Below are 23,157 nucleotides of genomic sequence, written 5' to 3' on the forward strand. Positions count from 1 at the left end.
GTTTCAAAAATGAGAGAAGAAGAAATTACATAAGAAATGATGGAGTATTTTCTCAATCTGAATCAAGACATGAAATTTTTATAGTTTGTGTGGATTCTCTAAATGCCAAACAGGATGAAAAGAACTCCCAACCTGGATACATCATTATTAAATTAAAGAAAACAAGTTAGGTCATCTATAAAGGAAGGATAATTACACTGGTATCACATTTCTTGTTAGCAACTGCAGTTTCCACCATGGATTTTTTTTTATTTTTGAAAGATTTTATTTGAGAGAGAGAGGTAGGAGAGAGAGCATTGGGGGGCGGGGGTGGAGGGGGACAGAGAAGCAGACTCCCCGCTGAGCAGGGAGCCTGATGGGGGCTCGATCCCAGGACCCCGGGATTATGACCTGAGCTGAAGGCAGACACTTAACTTACTAAGCCACCGAGGTGCCCCCCATGGGGTCTTTTTAGACTCTTCTAAACATTTCAACTGACAAAACTTTAATAGGTCACAATTGGTACCTGTGCTCTGAAAAGTGGGGCAACTTAAGGCACCCATCTTCTGAGAGAGTCTGTGCAGCAGTTCAGCTTCAGGTACAAGGAGATTGGGATGACCTTGTGAGTTGGGGAGCTGCCCTGGGTTAAAATGGTTCATACTTTGTGAGGGCCAACATCTCTGGAAGCATACTTTCCAGGGTGCTTGCAAGAGACATGTCCAGTTATAAGAGTCACCTACACTTAGAAAACCCAAAGTGATGGCTTCCTGTAAGATAATTAAAATTCTTCTAGTCCATCGATGGTTTATCAGTCAGGAGATCCCTTTATCATAAGCAGTGTTGCCTAGCAACATAGTTGACTTAACTACCCTAACCAGGTCACTAGAGGAACAGAGCTAGAGATTTAACCAAATGCAGAACGGGAAAAGGATTTTATTAACCATTCCTCCACAGTAGCATTGGATTACATTAGAGAACAGTGGGGCAGTGCTATCAAAGTATGAGGGGAAAGGATTTTAAATCTATAAATCTAGGCAGAGACAACGTATCGATCCAGTTAATTACAAATAGATAGGTAAGTAATCAGAAAATTTATTCCTTCCCTGTCCTGTATGAATTATAGTAAAACAAGGATGAAAAAAAGGAAGATGATATATGGGATATAAGTAAGAGTAGAACTCACCTAGGCATCTAAGGAAAAGAAATATTGGATAACAGCTCTATCGTAGGCCTAGGAAGTAATATTTCAAATGTTAGAGCAAAAACAGTGAATTAAAAAAGAAATCAAATGGGTTACAAGGAATAGGTAGGTTGAATAAGAGGTTAAAAGATATTTGTGATAGGGTGAAGGAGTATATTTTTTTCTTTAAAGGAGCAAAAATACAATTTGAAACTCTTGGCTTCAATCTGTATAAAAAAGACTTCGGTGAAATACGAAATAAGTTTAAAATGAGGCATGAGTGTGAGATACTAAATCTTAGCATATTATCCATTGGACTTATTTTTAGATTTTGAGGGTTTTTTTTGAGCAGTTCAATTTTATAGATTGACATTTTGATTTCTGCTTCAAGGTCTTACAAAGGACAAAGCATTAAAAAATATTTAATAGAATAAAACTCATTCTATTTTGCAATTATTATATGGGTCCATTGTCCTTTTATAAATTTAAGTAAGATATATTATGGGATCTTTTGTGATCTTATTTTTCCTGTGTCTTGAAGCATTATATTATTTCATTACCCTAGCAATTATTTTATTTTATTTATTTTATTTTTTAAAAAGATTTTTATTTATTTATTTGACAGAGAGAGACACAGCGAGAGAGGGAACACAAGCAGGGGGAGTGGGAGAGGGAGAAGCAGGCTTCCCGCCAAGCAGGGAGCCCAGTGCGGGCCTCGATCCCAGGACTCTGGGATCATGACCTGAGCCGGAGGCAGACGCTTAAGGACTGAGCCACCCAGGCGCCGCCCCCCCCGGCAGTTATTTTAATAATTATTTCCAGCCGTTCTAAAAATGAGTAAAAACAGTAAGAATGCAGAAAAATGATGGGATCACTTATAGGGTTGATGTAATAATAAAGTAAATCATCATTATCCTTTAATTTTTTTATTATGTGGCTCAGAAGAAATATTACATTGTCATTTACAAAGGTATAAAAGAGGTCTAGAGACAGTCATTGTCTTCTTTTGTTTTTACTCATTAAAGAATCATAATTTTTTGCTTTCCACCATAATGGCAAAGAATAATTGATAGAAGAGTAATTGGACAAACCAGAAGATGAATGCAAGGAGACAAAGAGCCACTGTACGCTCTAATGATGGGGGTGAAATTTAATCAAAAAAGTGAAATCTTAACACTCTGAATCTTTGGATGATGGTAGTCTAAATTTTCTGAAACTCCTGAATTGAATGAATAGTTTATTTCTAAGGACAAAAGGGAAGGACAGGTATTCCCTTTCAGTTAGTCATTCTACAGCAAGGAATTCATCATGCAGTGTTTTCCAGCAAGAACCTAGACCACCCCTTTTTGTTAAAAGGATGCGTGTGGTAGTTTTCTTTAATCTTTTATGATATTTGTTTACCAACTTTTACTTTATACCATTTATAAGTGGAGAAAACCAAAGGCTGGTGTGAATCTAAAAGTGATTAAAAGGAAATAGATGACATAGAGATGAAAAACTAATTGGACTCATGTTATTGGTGTGTATAAATCTAAAAATTATGTACAAAGACGATGACTGTTCTCTTTTCAACAGAATTATGAACCATCCACAATTTCAAAAGTGTTGTATTTTGAAGATACAAATACAAAAAGTGAAACCAGAATTGATAAGCCTATAACCTATTGGAAATGTTTTTTGAATTTGAAATCAGTATTTGTAAAGTGAATGTATTCCAGGTTCTTTCCTGACAGTTGATGAGCCATTAGTTGCATGCAGAGGACATTGCCCCTTTCAGATATATGTATACCTTCAAATCCAGGAATGTAGTTTGAGGTTAAAATTAAAAATTTCTAATGAAGTTTTTCACAATCCATTTTATTCCTCTGCGAATTATTTATAAAGTGACTTAAAAACAAAAGAATGGAAAGGTCCATTAGATCTAGAGTGTGAACAGTGATGCCTATTTTTCCTGATACATTGAGGGTTAATGGAGGCCTACGAAAAAAGTTTTCTGTTTCAGCTTAGAATAGTGCAAAAGAGGGAAGGAAGTATTAATGATAGCACATATTTCTTTGGAACCTAGTGTGGGGCTTGAACTCACAACCCTGAGATTGAGACCTGAGCTGAGATCAAGAGTCAGACGCTTAAACTGACTGAGCCACCCAGGTGCCCCGATAAGCACATATTTCTTGACTCTTTGTGTACACTATTTAGCCAGTGATATTGTATCATTCACTGGCTTTCAAATTTTAGAATTAACCTGTAAACAGAGCATGAAAGCTTAATAATGCTTACAGAACAGGATGCTAATGATTACAAGTTAGATCATGCTAAAGAAAAAGTAGGTAATAGAAATTGGTGAGTAGAAGCAGTGGATGCAACAATGTTAGAATGAAGAACAGGAACACATATGTTCTTACCGGTAGGAGAGTCAAGAGCTAATACTTGGAATGGGATAAAAAATAGACTTAATTTGATTTTTTTTTTAAATTTGCAAAGGGAAACTAATTTTTTGTTGTGATAAAATACATATAACAGAAAATTTACCATTTTAAAATATACAATTCAATGGAATTAAGTCCATAGTGTTGTACAACCACAACCGTTATTGAGTGTCATCACCCCAAAAGAAAACCTTGTGCCCACTGGGCAATCACTCACTATTCTTCCTTCTCCCTAGCCTGTGGCAGCCACTAAACTGCTTTCTGTCTCTATGGATTTGCTTATTGTTAATTTCATATAAATGGAATAAAAACACTATGTGTCTTTTGTGTCTGGCTTCTTTTTTTTTAAGATTTTATTTATTTATTTGACAGAGAGAGAGAGTGAGAGAGGGAACACAAGCAGGGGGAGTGGGAGAGGGAGAAGCAGGCTTCCCGCCAAGCAGGGAGCCTGATGCGGGGCTCGATCCCAGGACCCCAGGACCATGACCCGAGCCGAAGGCAGACGCTCAACGACTGAGTCACGCAGGTTCCCCTGTGTCTGGCTTCTTTAATTTAGCATAATGTCTTCAAGGTTCATCCATGTTGTAACATGTATCAGACTTCATTTCTTTTTATGGTGGAATAATACTTCATTGTATGGATACACCACAATTTCCCATTTATCAGTTGATGGACATTACAGTGATCTTTTGGCCATTGTAAATAGTGCTGCTATGAACAGTCATGTATAAGTTTTTGTTTGAATACTTCTTACTGTTAACTGCATTTATAGATGAGAAAACTAAACTACAGAGGTAGAATAATAATAGCTCAGGGTCAAACAGGTAAAAATTGGTGAAGCCATGGGTATAAATCTAGGTAATCTGATATCACAACCTACATTCTTCAACCACTACACTTAACCTGGCAGCTAATAGGTATCCAGTAAATGTAATCAACCTTCCCTTTCTCTTGAGGCTATTTTTGAGTGTTAATGGTATTATTTTTATATTTTATTAGTCTCTGTTTTAAGTAACAGCCCACTGAAATTATTGCTGTACGTACTCTTTAATTTATACTTCAATACTAAGTATATATTGGTTACAGTTTGGCTGTGGCAGCAATTCCTGAAGGTCTTCCCATTGTGGTCACAGTGACTCTAGCCCTTGGTGTTATGAGAATGGTGAAGAAAAGGGCCATTGTGAAAAAACTGCCTATTGTTGAAACTCTGGGTAAGTATGTGGTAATAGGAGCATACTTATGCAATAGTGTGTTAGTTTACATCAACAGTGAATCATCTTCAGGTTGTACATTTTTTGTCTGAGAGGCTAGAATAGTGGTATTTGACTTTTGGCAAAATTAAGTATGGTTTTCAGAACCAGAAAGGTAATTGAAGTGTATATCTTTCAGGACAGGGTACTTACAGAGAAATCTTACTGTGTCATGCAATGTTCTAATGCTTAAATCATGTAAAAAAGAAATCTATAGAACAAATGAAACCTTGGAGTAAAATTAATAGAATTTTTTTCTTTTGACATCTCAAGGAAGATAATTGATAATCATAGATCCTAGAATGTCATATTCCAGTTGAATTTGCTGATAAGAACAATAAACATACAACAGTTGCTAAATGTTGCTATAATATAACTTTTATGTTTGCTATGAAACTTCTTCTTTAAAAAATTTAGGAATCCAAAAATATTGAATTGAATTTTTAGTTTGCATTATAATATTGAGAAGGCAAATTCCTTAACTACTCACTGAAAAAATTACATGGGTTTATATTTAGGTACCCTTAAAACTTCCTAGAAAATGTATTATATAAAGTTATAATATAAAGCTAATACTGAGAAGCTCTGTAGAATTCAGTTGCAGGTTAATAAGAAAAAGTCAACATTTATCACTATTTTTTAATTTTAATTTAAGAACTTACTTTATGGTGGTGAAAAGCATAATGAGAGAAAATCTAAAATTATCAGTGAGCTTGATTTGTACAAAATTAAGAGAAACAGGACAGGCTTCCAGAGTCTTTGATTTGTTTTTAATGTGAACTTGTTTATTTCTCCCTGACTCTTGGTGACATGTAATGGTTTATTCTGTAGGCTGCTGTAATGTGATTTGTTCAGATAAAACTGGAACACTGACAAAGAATGAAATGACTGTTACCCACATACTTACTTCGGATGGTCTGCATGCTGAGGTACTCTATAGATTTTTTTTTAACAACGGTATTTCTTTGTTAAGAATCTTTGGTGTTTAGACATTCCTAACAATTCTAGTGTCTTATCTTCAAAAGGGCTATAAATTCATTATCAGCAGAGCCTTTTCCTTATGCTACCAGTCTTGATCCCACTGCACTTGTACAGTCCAGAAACTTTGAATCATCCTTGGCACCTTTCAATCACCCCTAGTCGTTTGTTTCCAAACTCTTATTCTTGCTCTATATGCAGCTTGAGGGATCTTTTAGAACCAAATGTTAGCAAGTTTATTTCAATTAATTAAGATGTTCCAGTGGCTTTCCATTGTGACCAGGATCCTGAAGTATGGCCTTTCAGTCCCCCTACATATTTTCTGTTCTTCTTTATACTATAAGTTGTAATAGAGCAGGACTAAGTTGCCCAACACAGGGCCTGCCTCATGGTAGTAAGTACTTGTTGAAAGAATAAATGAATAGATGAATTATTTTATTTTAAAAATAATATTTTTGGCAGTGTCTTAAATGCATGTCTCTGTGTGTGTTGGTTAATTTTGAAGTTAGGTAAGGACAAGGTCCAGTTTCACTCCAGTCTTGAAAGGATTTCTGGCTGGTATGTTCATTCACACTACTTAGGATGGGTACAGTATTTTAAATTGTATTTGCTTCCAATTTACTACATCATTAGACAGATGGACAGAAATTGTACTTAGGTTTATTTAATTCCATTTTACATAGGCTTTAAAATGAGACTATTGATATTTAGGATGTTAGATTTGGTTAAGGATACCCAATACTCTGGTGTTGAATGTGCCTTTTCTGGATGATTCAGGGTCATTGGGGTTACATGTGCTTGTGTGGTTCAGGTATGGAAGGTAGGATATAAGTTTCTGTTGTTTTAAGCCCATACTTCATATGTCAAGCATTAACTGTTTGTTAATTTCTCTCTAACCTGTCTTATTTTTACTGTGAAATTGAACTTTTGTTGGCTTAGTTTGTTCTAGCCATACGGAATAAGTATCTGGCTTTTCTCTACCTCTGGTTTTTAAAACTGGCATGTAATATACTATGTTAAAGTAGTTTGTAAGTGCTAGGATAAATCATGTAATGTCTCTGAGCCTGCATATTTGCCAAAAGAATTCTGCTTTTTTCTGGGTTTCAGGTTTGTCACAAATGTTAGATGTGGAAATGGATTTGAATCCTTGGAAATTTACTGTTTATAAATGTAATGTTATATAAATTTAAAGCTCATTTATGTACAGAGGTTTTCATGGTTATCCTTTATTATGGTATATTTTAAGTAGAAACAATATAAAATTATATTAATTAGCAATATGTTTCTACTTAAAATATACTATACATTGTTATAATTATTAATATAATTATAGGTTTGTCATTATGGTGAAAATTAGAATCTATATTCTTTTTTTTTTTTTTTTTAAAGATTTTATTTATTTATTTGACAGAGAGAGGCACAGCGAGAGAGGGAACACAAGCAGGGGGAGTGAGAGAGGGAGAAGCAGGCTTCCTGCTGAGCAGGGAGCCCGATGAGGGGCTCGATCCCAGGACCTTGCGATCATGACCTGAGCCGAAGGCAGACGCTTAACGACTGAGCCATCCAGGCACCCCAGAATCTATATTCATTTTTTTTTTTAAAGATTTTATTTTATTTGAGAGAGAGCGCATGAGTTGGGGAGAAGGGCAGAGGGAGAGAATCTCAAGCATGCTCTGGGCTGAGCTTGGAGCCCAACACGGGGCTCAGTGTCACGATCCATGAGATCATGACCTGAGCTGAAACCAAGAGTTGGGCATTTAACCAACTGAACCACCCAGGCACCCCAGAATTTATATTCTTTTAACTGTTAAATGTTCTTTTAGACACATGCTTTTCTAGGTATATACACTAACAGTAATCATAGTGTATAAAATGAAATGAACACATGTCATCATAGGTTTTGTTTTTTATAAGTCACTATCTACTGGTTGAATTATTGACCCCATTTTATGTTCCTTAGGTTACTGGTGTTGGCTACAATCCATTTGGGGAAGTGATTGTTGATGGGGATGTTGTTCATGGATTCTATAACCCAGCTGTTAGCAGAATTGTTGAGGTAAATACTTTATTCTCTAAAAAGGTGACTTTTCGTAATGACTTAGGACACAGTGATGGGTTCTTAGTTTCTGTATATTTCTTTTAGGCGGGCTGTGTATGCAATGATGCTGTAATTAGAAACAACACTCTAATGGGAAAGCCAACGGAAGGAGCTTTAATTGCTCTTGCAATGAAGGTATGTGCCTGATTTCTCTTTGACATATGAGAACTCACCTTCATAAGAGAATGTAAGGCCATCAATTTCAGTATTACTGGTTTTTAGGTGTAGAATGAAGACTCTCAATATTTCATTGTATTATTGCCTTTTGGGAACCAGTTTTATTCTTCCTGGAAATACAGAGCTAATCCAGCCTTTTCAGTATAGCTTTATCCCTTACGTTCAAGAAACAAATTAATGACCAGTGACTAGATTTCTTCTTATGAAGGAATGTTTTCATAATATTTTCCACAATATTTAGAGTTTTGTGTGGAAAGCTTTCTAAATGTGTGTAATTGCTGAAGTACTAACTTTCAAACAAGTAAAAGGCAGCATTATTTAAGTATTTCTATGTAAAGATACTAAAGCCATCATGAGAAATCAGCTTTTCTTTCTCTAGTCTTCCCATTTCCTCCATTATCAATTTCTTAAATGAGTATATTGTTAGAATTTGTGTTGGGGCATCTATCCCAGTTGATGTCCTCTTCTAAGTCTTATATTTGATTAAATGAGAAACCTAAAGTCCCCTTTGTCACTCCCATAACAAAAATTAAAACTCCTACTTTCAGGAGTAGTCTTAGAAAATTTTGAGACTTGTGTGAAACAGGACATCTCTAGATGAGGTTGTTTGAATTGAGATTCAATATAGAAATGTAGGTTATTATATTTAATTTAATAAAATAAAATTGATAGTTTTAGAATAAAGCTACATTTCTTTATCATTTTGTTGTAACTAAAATAGCATTGAATAGCTTTTTGAAAGATACTTAAAAGTTCAATCTGTTAACCATTATTTACCGTGTTATACTTAACCTTATACTCTTAACTTTTTTAAGAGATAAAAGAGTGTGGAACCACCTCCTTATGACTGGGGATTTCACATTTTAGGTAGGGAGTTGACACTGACATGCATGGAACAAATACAAGCTAGACCAGTATAGCACATAGTTAAGTCTTAAAGGTTGAGCCACATATAAGAATAAGGCAAGTTCAGATTTGAGACCTAGGCTTTGAGGCATAAGCAGGATTTAGATAGGTAAGCTAGGAAAAGAGCAAGGATAAAAGCATGGAGAAAAAAAAAAGCATAGAATGTGTGGTGGCTTGTGTATTGGTGAATTTGGATGGAAAAAAAAGGAGTTTGAGTAACCCAGAGGATTGTTGAATAGACTGCATGGTGGGTTTCTGGAGGACCTTTGAAAGCCAGGAAGAAGAGTCTGAACATGTTTCAGTAGATAGCAAAGAGACAACAAAAAGTAATGAGCTAGGTTTTTCAGTAGTTTAAAAAATATTTTTGAATATTTGGAGTTAAAAGGTAGAGGGTATTGTGAAGAACAGCTAAAGGACACTGATAGTAGGTCAGAATATCAAGTGGTAGGATGGTAGCAACAGGAAAGATATATTTGAATCCCTAAGAAGTAAGAAATTGAATTTGAAGCTTCTGTTGATCAGTATTGGTTGGTTGGGTACCTTTATTTATTTGTATCCTGCTTCCTTCGAGAATTTGAGCCAATAGAGATTTTAATCTAGTCAGTGTTGAAGAGTTGGTCTACATACGGTCCAGGTAGCATGCCTTGGCCTGTATCTACACACCCAGGCTTTCATCTTGATCATGTATGTTGCCCTTCAGAGAAATGTGGTATATGTAGATGGAGCACTGCTATTCTGTCACCATTTTTTGAAAAATACCCAGGTATCTGTAGCCAGCCAACTGTAAGTTGTGACCCTTGTTCTCTGTTAAAGGAAAAAATAGTCACATGTTGGTGAGAATTAACTTTCTTTTTGTGCCATATAGATGGGTCTTGATGGACTTCAACAGGACTATATCAGAAAAGCTGAATATCCTTTTAGCTCTGAGCAAAAGTGGATGGCTGTTAAGTGTGTACACCGAACACAGCAGGTACCCTTCCATGTAAAGAGTACTTACTAAATCTTATTTAATATAGATGACTATATTGTATTTATTATCCACCTTTACTTTTAAACAATCATTGAACATAACAAAGCCTTATTGCTTTAAAGTGTGTATAATTCATGGTAACTCATCTTTGTTCTCATGTTCTCTTTGAATTCATGCGTAGGGACATCAAGTTTTGCTGTGTGAGCAAACAGCTTAAAATGAACTGGAGCCTGGTCTCAATGTCCTAGAACTTGTGACACCAGATTCTATCCACATTTTTGTTGTTGATGACTATGTACTATAGATTTCTGCCCTCTGGTGTTAATCTGTGTTCTTTCACTGAATGAATGTCTTGTCTTCAGAACAAACAGAACTGCATTATTTTGTGGAAAAGTGGTTACCAAATGTGTATAATTCATATTAGTTGATCCAGCTTACAAACTGGCAAAATGACATGCACTGATATTTCAAGCCGCTACTTTGTTCCTGGGTGCTTTAGAAATGTTTACAAAGTTATTATCTTATTATATTATCTTATAATTATATTATATATTATCTTATTTATATTAACATATACTATATAATAATATAATATGTTATGACATAATATATACTATATTATTGTACTACATATTATATTATTATATAATATCTTATACTAAGAGTTATTTGCAGCATGTAATTATGTCAGTCATAGTTGCTATTACCAGCTTGATGCTTAAACTTACTTTGCCTTTAAAATATACATATTTTGTTATTTTTATATTTTCTTTATTAGGAATTAATAATTGGTTCTGTGTTTTCACCTGTGAGCAAGAAACCATTACATCCCTGTAGACATGAATGAGTGAGAGGATTTCCTCACACCCCCATAATAAGTAGGAAATATAATTGATTTTATTTTTAACGATTTTATTTATTTATTTGTCAGAGAGAGAGAGAGAGAGCAATAACAGGGGAAGCAGCAAAGGGAGAGGGAGAAGCAGGCTCCCCACCAAGCAGAAAGCCCAATGCGGGGCTTGATCCCAGGATCCTGGGATCACAACCCGAGCTGAAGGCAGACGCCCAACCGACTGAGCCAGCCAGGTGCCCCAGAAACATAATTGATTTTAAAAGAAAGGCCAATTTGGCCAACATTGAACTTGTGAATAGATGTCTGCCAGGAACTCTGATCATGAGAGGAAAAAAGATTTCTATCTAATCTTTAAAGGAACTTTTATGAACTCCTGGGAAGGGAGACAAGTGAAAATAAAACTGTAAAAATAAAATGCCTTAAACCTTATAAGGGGTGCCTGGCTGCACAGTTGGTGGAGCATGCGACTCTTGATCTCACAGTTGTGAGTTAGAGTCCCACATTGGGCATGGAGCCTACTTAAACCTTGTAACATGAAGTTTTCAAAAATTGCATTAGAGTAGGTAATTTTCAGCTGATGTCCCTTGACATAGAGTTATACAGCAAGAATATGTATACGCGTTTATTTGGAAGGTCTGTTTCTTTACATTTTATGTATGATCACATAGTACTTCAAGATAATGTGGCTCATGTAAAGTTTAATGATTTGACTTCGGCAATTTTGAATCTAACTTCATCAAAGTTGTACTTTGGAAATTGTACTTTGATGTTACAGTTTGATGTTCTCAGTTGTGGGAGTGGGAGATAGGTATGGGTAGTGAGCAGGATATAAGTTTGAAAAGATTTGTGTGATTATTCTTCTCATTTACTGATCTGAAGAGCTTCTCTTACAAAATAAAACCAGCCAATGTAACTAACAAAACCCAAACCCACTGATTTGACTCAGGATCTAGAAGAGGTCAGCCTGGCACAGATGTGACAGATTTACCAATTTAAAAATAATCCCAGGGGCTCAAATAGTCTTAAAAAGACTTTCATTTGTGCATGTCAGTATACATTTATTTATACTTCCTCCCTGGACCCTGCCAAAATGACAACCAATGCATAAAGAATATAAAAAAGAGAAAGTACAGAAGACTCAGAGTGAAGATGGGGACTAAGGCAGAGAGCTAAAAACAGGAGATCAGTTTGAAATTCTCCAAGTGCCTTTTCTGTTTCTTGAGGCCAGATCATTAGCCCTTTTTTACCCCTGTAGAATATCAGAAATCTCATCTTGTAGACAAGAGTGGAGGGTGGAATTAAGGCTTACACTGAAAACAGAGTGATTAAGGTCAAGTCATTGTCCTGAAGGGTAAGCCTCTAGCCTTAATTCCACTTTCTTAGAATGCCTGTAGAGAGGTATCTCCCTGCCCTCACTCTATAAGTAAGAAGATTGAAGAGTTGTAGAGAAGCTGACTGGTCCCAGGGAGATCCCAATGGTACAGAGTATTCTTCTTCTTCTTCTTCTCCTTCTCCTTCTTCTTCTTCCTCTTCCTCTTCTTCCCCTTCCCCCTCCCCCTCCTCCCTTCTCCTTCCTTCTTCCTTTTCTTTTTTTTTTTTTTTTTAAGTAGGCTCCATACCCAGCGTGGGAGTCCAATCCAGGGCCCCAACTCAACCCTGGGATCAGGACCTGAGCTGAGATTAAGAGTCTGATGCTAAACTAACTGAGCCACCCAGGTGCCCCTAGTACAGAGTATTTTTTTTTTAATTCATTTATTTGAGAGAGAGAGTGAGTGAGAGAGAGAGAGAGACCAGGAGCCTGGGGGAAGGGCAGAGGGAGAGGGAGAACCAGACTCCCTGCCGAGCAGGAACCCCAGTGTGGGACTTGATCCCAGAACCCTGGGATCATGACCTAGGCCGAAGGCAGATGCTCAGCCAACTGAGCCACCCAGGCGCCCAGTACAGAGTGTTCTTAACTAAACTCTTCATTTACTGGTAGAGTTTTCTGACTGCTGGTCATCATTTCATCACCCTACAGTGAGGGCCATCATTTGATAAATCCTATCAATGCCCATGGAGCTTCTAGACCTTTAATTTCTTCAGTCTTAATATAAATGGACAGTCAGGAATTGCTAGATACTTGGGAAAAGTCTTCAGTAGGAAAGGCACAGACCAAACCAACAGAGAAAGTGGTCTCAGCAAAACAATGATAATGTTGGATGCTGAAGAAAATTTCCAAAGACCATAGAAAATGACAACAAAATACCTTAAATAGAACATTTTAAAATAAAGTCAATGAATCTATCAGAAAGTGGAACAAAAGGTCAAAGAGGTGCTTAATATAAAAGATAAGGTACAAAAATCAGAAAATAAATAGGACAGCTACCACTCATCTAATAGTGGTAACAGGAAGAGCGTCCAGAAAATGGGAAGTTTTTTTTTTTAAAGATTTTATTTACTTGACAGAGAGAGCACAAGCAAAGGGAGAAAGAGGGAGAAGCAGGCTTCCTGCTGAGCAAGGAGCCCGATGTGAGACTCGATCCCAGGACACTGGGATCATGACCCTGGCCGAAGGCAGCCGCTTAACCGACTGAGCCACCCAGGTGTCCCGGGAAGTTTTTTTTTTTTTTTAAGATTTATTTATTTATTTGAGAGAGAGAGAGATTGAGTTTGCACGCAGTGCAGTGGAGGAAGGGGAGGGGGAGAGGGGAAGCAGACCCCTCGGTGAGTGGGGAGCCTGATGCGGGGCTCAATCCTGTGATCACGACCTGAGCCTGAGCCAAAACCAAAAACCAGGAGTTGGCCACTTAACTGACTGGGCCACCTGGGTGCCCCCAATATGGGAAGATTTTGTCAAATAACACCAGACAGTGTTTCAGAGGAAGGACTTCACCTTCTACAGTAAAATTGCCTACCAGCTGCTCAGCGCAATGAGTTATGTTAAAGAAGGGTGGGGTAAAGAGATAAACACAACAGTGCCCATAATCAAGAAATTTGAGGGTGTTTAAGGAGAATTCTGAAAGCTTCCACAGGTTTGGGGGCCAGAGAGGAGGCAAGGGGAAGATCATATACAAAAGTTTAGGAATTAAAGTAGCTTCTTTAGGCTTTTCAGTTGTAACACTAGACTCTGGAGGCTGGAAGATAATAGAAGAATGTCTTCAAATTGAGAGGAAATTTATTCTCAGCTGAACTTAAAAAATGTGATAGAATAAGAATGTTCTTAAAATTTTTTTTTTTTAGATTATTTATTTATTTCTTTGACAGAGAGGGAACACAAGCAGGGGAGTGGGAGAGGGAGAAGCAGGCTTCCCGCAGAGCAGGGAGCCCAATGTGGGGCTTGATCCCAGGACCCTGGGATCATGACCTGAGCCGAAGGCAGATGCTTAACAATTGAGCCACCCAGGCGCCCTGTTTTCAGATATTTCAAGTCTCAAAATGTGTATCCCACACAGCTTTTCTTAGATACTTGCAGATATTTTATTCCAAGATAAGACAATAGATAAGGAAAAGGAAGACTTAAAACCTGGAGTTCTAACCTGGAGAATGGTGCAAAGAATCCCCAGGATAGAGGTGAAGAGAAGTTCCTGGATACGAGTCATGGAGTAGGCCTACAAATCGACCAACTCAAACTAGAAAGAAAAGGAGAACAAGACTCAAGAAAGAGACCTTCAGTAATGATGTGGAAGGAATAGCTTACTTGCTCATTTAATCATATAAAAAATACCAAAATAAATAAAAAAGAAGTTATAAACTTTTTAAAAGATAAACAGGAAAAGAAATATATTTGATTTATATAGGCTATGGAATCAACATCTTACCTCTTGCCTCTCTACCTTCTAATATCTGCTCACCAGTTACTTGGGGACCTAGGCAGATGGAAGCTGCATCTCAGTCTGTGCACACTGCCCTAGCAGGGCCAGAGGAATAGCACATTATTTTCATTTGGAAGTGACACAGTACTGCTCATATTTATCAGCCAAAACAAGTCATGCCTGACTTCAAAATGGGAGAGAAGGGCAGGGAAATACATTCCTGTTATGTGCCTGCAAGAAGTGGGATGCTTCCCCGCATTGGGCTCCCTGCTCGGCGGGAAGCCTGCTTCTCCCTCTCCCACTCTCCCTGCTTGTGTTCCCTCTCTCCCTGTCTCTCTCTCTGTCAAATAAATAAATAAAAAATCTTCAAAAAAAATTAAAAAAAAAAAGTGGGATGCTTGTGAACTGTTCTAGTGACTAGTACTTTGTTCAGCAGTGAGGAATCATAAAGTAAAAAGAATACTGGCAACTTTTGTTTTAACTATATTGTAACAATGGGGAGGGGAGGAATGGGTAGTAGGAGTGGCCAAACTACAAGCTGTCACAATAGACGATGTATGAAACTGATCAGTGAAAAAGTAGCAGTATAAATGTATTTAAGAACATGGAGATAAGTACCAAGGAACAGCCAAAAGAATTAAAATTGGTTTGGCTCTGTGGAGTAGGACTAGAGGTGAGAGAGTTTGGGCAGGCAACTGCAGTTTTTCATTGTAAGCTTTTGTATAATGCTAGGGTAAAAAGTAAAAGGTTCTGATACCCATAATTGCAAGGTGGTTATGAGAATTAAATGAGATCACATACATTTGTACATATAATAGCAACTAATGGAAAGCCTGAACCACTGCTTGTGGGCTGATGATAGATCTCTTTCCTTTTCCTGTTAGGTTGTAAGCCTCTCCCCTTACAGTGCCTAATCCAGGGCTTCGTATAGCATTGCCTTCAGTGTGTGGAGGTGAGGGTGGGAAGTAGATGCTGTGTTCTCTAGAGGGTAAAAAAGCTTCCACAAATGAGGTTTTAATCTTCAGAGTTCAAGTGCCACTCAAAGCCTTATTTAGGCTTGAGTAACTTCGCTGGGGATTATGAGAAATGCATGCCATGTATTGTTGGACTCCAGTGGCAGATAGGTATAAGTTGAAATTAACTTGAATTTATTTGCTGTTTTTTCTTTTTAGGACGGACCAGAGATTTGTTTTATGAAGGGTGCTTATGAACAAGTGATTAAGTATTGTACTACATACTACAGCAAAGGGCAAACCTTGACACTTACCCAGCAACAGAGAGATCTCTACCAACAAGAGAAGGCACGAATGGGCTCTGCAGGACTTCGAGGTAAGGCCATTTCAGCATAGTCCCCTAGGGTGGAAAGGTAATGCTTTTTTCTTTTCCTTTCTTTTCCTTCCCCTTCCCGTTCTTTTCCCTCCCTCCCTCCATCTCTTCTCTTTCTTTCTTTCTTTGTTTCATTGAAGTAGAGTTGACATACAATGTTATATTAGTTTCAGGTGTACAACATATTGATTTGACAAGTCCATACATTGCTCTATGCTCACCATTTATAGTGTGGTCACTGTCTGTCACCATATAGCATTATTACAATATATTCCCTATGCTGTACTTTTCATCCTCATGACCTTTTTATTTTATAAGTGGAAATTGGTCCCTCTTTATCCCATTCACCTATTTCACCCATCCCTCCCCACTCCTCAGTGATGCCTCCCTTTAATTTTAGATGATTTCGTGCTTCATATCTGAGCTGTCCAACTCTATCCCAGGCTTTGTAGAATACTGCCATTTCTGAAGTGTTATGTTTTAGTCGGCTGTTTGGCCCCCAAAACACAAGAAGTCAGGAATGTAGCAAAATGTGAAATTTCTATTTCTTACAGACCTGCATTGGTCTCTGAGTAGGTGATAGAAATTTTATTTTAGACAAGTTTTTCTTGTGAGAAGGGAAATGGAGGAAGGTAAAACGGTATTACTCCTTCCTTATTTCATCATTTGGACTGTCTTATTTATTTATTTATTTTATTTTATTTATTTATTTATTTTTAAAGATTTTATTTATTTGACAGAGAGAGATACAGCGAGAGAGGGAACACAAGCAGCGGGAGTGGGAGAGGGAGAAGCAGGCTTCCCGCGGAGCAGGGAGCCCGATGCGGGGCTTGATCCCAGGACCCTGGGATCATGACCTGAGCCGAAGGCAGACGCTTAACGACTGAGCCACCCAGGCGCCCCTGGACTGTCTTATTTATTAATAGATCTAAAGTACTTTCCTAAATATTAACATTTTAAGCCTCTAATTTGTCCTTTAAACTGAGGTGATCGCTTACTTGTTGCTCTTCTGCTGATCTCCTTCCCTTGTCATTCACCAGAAAGGAAAGAAGTGTCCAGATTCTGCTTTATGTCTGTGTTGCTGACTGAACAGTGATGTGGAGAGAGGGTCTGCTATGCACATACACATTAGGCTGTTTCTCTTAGGGACAGCATGTGTAGGATTGAAAAAGCAGGGGTTGGGGCCATACCTGGTTTTTACCTTCTGGATAGTCATCTGGCTTGTGGGGAATATATATACTTATGTAGTCTCTCTCAAGGAAATTGGAAGAGTTGGCCTCCTTAATCTTATTATTTTTACAGAATAGAAGTCAAGCACAATCCTGGGAGGAGGAAGCAACTTAAAAAAAAAATACTCCCCTTATTCATGGTTCACTTAAGCAAGGGCTCTCTGTGGTTTTAACACATTTGGATAGATCTACAGAATTTCTGCTCTTATAATGAGCTAGGTTTAGAAAGATATTCTTGTAGCTTTGAAGGCAGAGTTTTGTTATTCTTAGCAGTTCACAGCAAGAGGGTCCAAAGTTGGCTTGGGTTTAGAGACGCTAAAGAAGTTTCAGAGGTTTCACACTTTTTTTTTAAAGGTTTTATTTATTTATTTGACAGAGACACAGTGAGAGAAAGGGAACAGGAGCAGGGGGAGTGGGAGAGGGAGAAGCAGACTCCCCGCTGAGCAGGGAGCCCGATGCGGGGCTCGATCCCAGGACCCTGAGATCATGATCTAAGCCGAAGGCAGACGCTTAATGACTGAGCCACTCAGGCGTCCCGTTTTCACACTTTCTTATTTTAACTCTTTTCATCTGAAGGATCATGGAGGTTTGTGTATGTGTGGTGTTGTAACATTGTGAAATAGACCAGAGTTGGTAGAGGAGAAAAATCTCCTGTTTCACAGGGCATTAGGGAAACATTCTGGTCATTTGTTTCTTGCTTCATGTCTTTTCCTTTGGTTAAGCTCCACTTTCTTCCTCCTCCTGAAGTTACCATAATGGGAACAGAAAGACTTCAGATTTAACTTGATATGTACTTAGGTTACATCTTACAAAATATAAGTTTCTTAAATACACATGATTCTTGATTTTGAAATTAGAGTATGTTTTGTTTTTATGTTTTAGTCGGGGACCCTCCTCATGAAAAAGGTCTGCCTAACCTTATCCCAGACAGTAGCAGTAGATTTTCATTTGTGCTAAGGAAGCAAACAAATACATACAGAATACTCGAGGCTACTACCACCTCTCCACTGAGGGTGCCAGGAGCTGCTCTCCCTTTCTTAGGGTTTGCTGACACACGAATTTATACTCGCTATTCCTTTCTGTAGTCCTATCTCTGTTCTGACACCAGGGACTATCAAGTGTCTCATTCTCTCCAGGGTGAAAGCCTTTGGGGCTCACATTTACATAAATAGTTAGGTATATGACTCTGACATTGGGAAAATAGAAGTCATTTGCCTCTAACCTTGGTTTTCCAAATATATTTAATCCTTCAAACCTTCTGCTTGAATAAGAATGGATATTGCTTATAATCTGGTTATGACTTTTCAGTTTCTCCATGAGATACATATATGTACTTAGTGTGCTTTTTTGTGTTTTCTCTGGTAAATTGTTCAGTCCAATAATATTCCAGATGGACACACATCCCTTTAACTCATTAGGTAGTTATCAGAGGTTCCGAATTCTGAGAATAAGTTAAATGATATTTGGAAATGAACAGTATTTTGTGTTATATCTTAAGTGCTCGAGGATGATGGGAAACTCCCAATAATGATACGGTGGTGTTAGATATTATTAGAGAACCAAAGTTACAAATAAGAAATACTTATTAATGTTATGAAAAGAGTGAAAGAATCCAAACTACTGTTACTAATGGTTGTGCAGTCACTTTACAGATTAATTTACCTCCCAGGGTTTGTCATGTACAAAATTGTTACATGTCGTGTATAATTAATCAATATAGCCTTCTCTTCAAGCTATTGAATTGTTCTGGAGACCTATAAAATGGAAAGATGAAGATACATTCGTAGCAACCCCCTTCAGAGGTGTCTGTTTAAAACTGACTTTCAAAGCTCAACAAACCCATAGTTCTCCAAATACCTAATTATTTTTTCTAAAGAGCTAATGATGTTTAGAAGAGCTGCGTGTAGTCACGTTGTAAAAACATTCTTTATTCACTCCTTACTTGCCTTCTCTGCTTAACAATTCTTTAGTCTTATTCCTTTTAATTTTTAATAGCTTTCAGCAACCCCATATTAGAACCATTAAACTAATGTCTTAACATGTAATACATTTTTATATATAATGATTATATCCTAACTACAATGACATTATAGTCTTAAGTGATTCTTTGTCTCTAGCTTTTGTCAAGTAACCTGTAATGCTTTTGTGACTTACGTTTTCTTTTTTTGGATTTTATTATTTCCTCAGTTCTTGCTTTAGCTTCTGGTCCTGAACTGGGACAGCTGACATTTCTTGGCCTGGTGGGAATCATTGATCCTCCTAGAACTGGTGTGAAAGAAGCTGTTACAACACTCATTGCCTCAGGAGTATCGATAAAAATGATTACTGGAGACTCACAGGAGACTGCAGTTGCAATCGGTATAACTAGGCTGGTCCCCCCCCCGCCTTTTAATAGTTTTAAATTAATTGCAGTGCATAGCTTTGAACCATTAGATATAAAATGTATACGTATAATATTGACATTATACAATTAAAATGGACTCTTTTATTCATACTGTATATAAAAATGGGTAAAAATTTATTTTAGGTTAAAAAGTAGTTCTATTAATTGAAAATACATAACTATTAGGAAATCACATGTTTTATTCACAGAAGAATAGTTGATTATTTTTAACCTCATAATCCACTATGCTATTGGATAAAAGCACTAGATTATACACATGAAACATGAAATTTAGTTTTCCCTTTAAACATGAGGATAATTTTCAAAGCAGACTTTGATTTGTACCTGATTTGGAAGAAAATAGCTTGTGTCTATATTCTGTTATTACATCACGTATATGCTTATGTTGTTTGAATGCCATTTAAGAATACCCTAAGGAATATAACAGGAGAGACTCCTGGGTGGCTCAGTTGGTTAGGCATCTGACTCTTGATTTTGGGTCAGGTCATGATCTCAGGGTGATGGGATTGAGCCCCACTCAGGCTCTGTGCTGGGCATGGAGCCTGCTTGGGATTCTCGTTCTCCTTTTCCCTCTGCAAACCCCCCCCCCAATATATTTATGGGAAAAAAGGGCACCAAAAGGTAATCTGGAGTTTGTAAACTGTGTAAACTGTTGTGAACTGTGATTCATACTGATAAACAGTTTACTAAAGTCCATTAATTCTGATTTTATTACTGTGCGGAGAGACGGATAGGAGTTTCACACTTTATGTTATCTAAGAAGAATATGTCACCAGAAACATAACGTTGGGAAGATTATACCTAGAAAAGCTTTTCAACATCTATTTTCTTTTACATATAACTACATGATTACCACAGATCCACCACTGTTTTGTCTGGCTTTAGATTCTTTACTTAAAATGAATTCTGATCTTTATTAAAATTGAGCTACTAAGCAAAACCTGATTGGCCCTATATCAGTTCTTAGGTATGGTGGTGGGTTAAATTGTGAAAACTCTTTATTCTTAAATTTAAACAAAAATAAACAGAAAACCCCAGAATTTTTACTAATTCAAATAGGTTTGTCTTACTAGTAATTTGTCTTGTGATCTCTTGGTATAAAGACATTTTGTACTTAAGAATGGATAACAAATCATATTAAGTGAGCATTATGTTGACTGGCCTAGCAAGCAAAACTAATTTGTTCAATTATGTTTTCTCTCCCATTTCACTTTAGCTAGTCGTCTGGGATTGTATTCCAAAACTTCCCAGTCAGTCTCAGGAGAAGAAATAGATGCAATGGATGTCCAGCAGCTTTCACAAATAGTACCAAAGGTAGGCCTAAACTTAAAGCCTTTTAGATGGAAAGGCCTTATTCTAAGTGTTTATGAATTCTTCCAGTGTGTCCTATATTCCTAGTGATAAAAGTGGACCTTCTGTTTTCTTCTTTATTTTTTTATAGTAGTACCTCCAATTGTATTTCTACCAAACCTATTAACCAAATCTCTATAATTTAATCCCAGTCTGTGTGCTGTTTAATTTTTGGTTGGTTGTAAATATTTTATTTCAGTTACCTATTTTTTTTTTTTTTTCCCTGAAATGCATCAGGTATCTTATTATCTTTCCTGGAAGATTGGGGAAACTGTAGCAGGTTATTTTAATGCCAGGAACGTTTTTCATTAACCTCTCCTTTAATATTTTCCTGTTTTCTTCTTTTTAACACCCTTGTCTATCAGAACTCTGAGTGCTAACCACAAATATGACACTGAAAAGAAGGCATGATAAGAGACAAATACATAGATTTTCCTCCCTCCTTTTGATGATTTTCATCTTTCCCATGTTATTCCCTAAACACTCTCCTTTTCTGACAAAGTTCTACTTCTTTTTTCACTGTCCTTTTACCATCCTGTCTTCATTCTGTCCTCTCCCCTCTTGCTCCCAAACTACAGAGATTTTATTGTGTGCTTTTACCTTTAATCAATATATTCTTTTTTTCTAGGTAGAGAAACATGATAAAGGTGAAAAGATTATGAATAGAGGAAATTCAGTTACCCCCAAATTTAATCCTAGCTCTCACTGTGATACAGTAATGTAGCTCAATCTTTAGTCCTTTCTGTTTTTTTGTTTGTTTGTTTTAAATCTCATTTCTTTAGGCCATAATTTTGTGTCACTAAATTTAGTGTTTTTAGTCAACTAAAAAGATTGACCTGCCCTTCTGATGCTTTAAGAACAGATTTTACTCTGTACCACATGCAAAACATCAAGTGAGTCTTCAGTTTTGCATTGAGATCTCCTTAGTCTCAAAACTGCTGCTCTAATTTTTGAGCTGCCACCAAAGCTTTGAAACGCTAAAAATCTTACATCAAATGGTAGGTATATGGATGCATGTCAAGTAATTTGTTCCTTTACAAAAGAAATACGCTTTCAGTCCAACAGTTGGCATCTTCACTGCCATTGTCAGTGATAACCTTCAGTGACTATAATGGAATGATTTGCAGTGTTTCAAATGATCTGCAGTGGAACAAAGGCAAAATTTTACTCTGTTCAACCTGAGTATATTGGTAGTTAGCCTTTTATTTAAATATTCTGTAAAATCCGCAGTCTTTGCTAAACACTCTTGTACTTCAGCACTGTGTGCTACATGATTAATTTATGCAGTAATGTAGAATTTTCACTTAGAAGACAACTAGTATACTTTCAATGCATATGTAGTTTAGTCCTTTTTAAAGACACACTGAAGAGTCTGAGTGAATTTTTGAACTTTTTTTAAAAGGAAGTATATTCTCCAAATACGAATTATGTGATTCATAGTACCTAGAGGACCTAGGCATATGTAATAATGTGATATTGCAGTTAAATTGAGTCTTTTGCTTAAGAAAATAATCCTCATTTGTTTTAGACCTTTATTAAAATTGGGAAGGAGCCTCAGAACAGTCTATATGATGGTACTAAGAGTCGTTCAATGATTTATTAATTCATTTTGTATGTATTTATGGAAGACTGAAGGTATAGGACAAAAATCTCTGCCTTCAATGGAACTTATAGTCTAAGATAAGTAAATATGTACATTATGTCAGATAAGTGCTAATGAGCACCAACAAAAGCAGAGAAGAGAGAGTGGAATGATTGAAGAGGTAGATTAAAATTTTTAGATAACATGACTAGGAAAGGCCTCACTGGCAGGCCATATCATATCTGAGAAAAGAGCACTCCAGACCAAGGGAACACAAAGGCAAAGACCTTAAGGTGAGTGTGCATGGCATGTTTCAGGAACAATGAGGAGGCTGGTGTAGGTGTAGTTCGGGTAACTAATGAGGAGGAAGGGGCATGCAGTTCATGCAGGACTTGGTAGGTAGTAACAGACTTTGGCATTCATTCTGAGGGAGATAGGAAGTCATTGGAGGGTTTTGAGCAGAGGATGGATGTGATCTGACTTCTATTTTAATAGTTTCATTATGGTCACTGTGTTGAGAAGAGACTGCAGGAGGCAAGGGCAGAAATAAATCAGTTCAGGTATTGGCCCAGAGTGTTGGCAGTGGGCTTAGAGGAAGGTGGTTGAATTTTGGATTTATTTGAGGTTGGAGCCAATGAGATTTGCTGTTAAGCTTCTT

General features: G+C 37.1%; 1 protein-coding gene across 13 annotated transcripts in view; it reads left to right on the forward strand.

Moving 5' to 3' along the window:
• ATP2C1 (ATPase secretory pathway Ca2+ transporting 1) overlaps positions 1-23,157 on the forward strand; it is a 158,162-nt gene that overhangs the window by 108,293 nt on the left and 26,712 nt on the right. For all 13 annotated transcript variants that reach the window (XR_014139750.1, XR_014139751.1, XR_014139752.1 and 10 more), the window contains 8 exons: positions 4,672-4,796; positions 5,667-5,764; positions 7,774-7,869; positions 7,957-8,046; positions 9,860-9,964; positions 15,781-15,937; positions 19,351-19,521; positions 20,784-20,881. Coding sequence is in view for 9 of the 13 variants with exons in the window: in XM_081801879.1 (XP_081658005.1) it covers positions 4,672-4,796; positions 5,667-5,764; positions 7,774-7,869; positions 7,957-8,046; positions 9,860-9,964; positions 15,781-15,937; positions 19,351-19,521; positions 20,784-20,881 (940 nt within the window). In the remaining 4 variants the exon portion in view is untranslated. The remainder of the gene's footprint in view (positions 1-4,671; positions 4,797-5,666; positions 5,765-7,773; positions 7,870-7,956; positions 8,047-9,859; positions 9,965-15,780; positions 15,938-19,350; positions 19,522-20,783; positions 20,882-23,157) is intronic.

The sequence above is a fragment of the Leptonychotes weddellii genome, chromosome 1, assembly GCF_054177405.1.
Source record: "Leptonychotes weddellii isolate Sample4059 chromosome 1, ASM5417740v2, whole genome shotgun sequence".
NCBI lineage: Eukaryota > Metazoa > Chordata > Mammalia > Carnivora > Phocidae > Leptonychotes > Leptonychotes weddellii.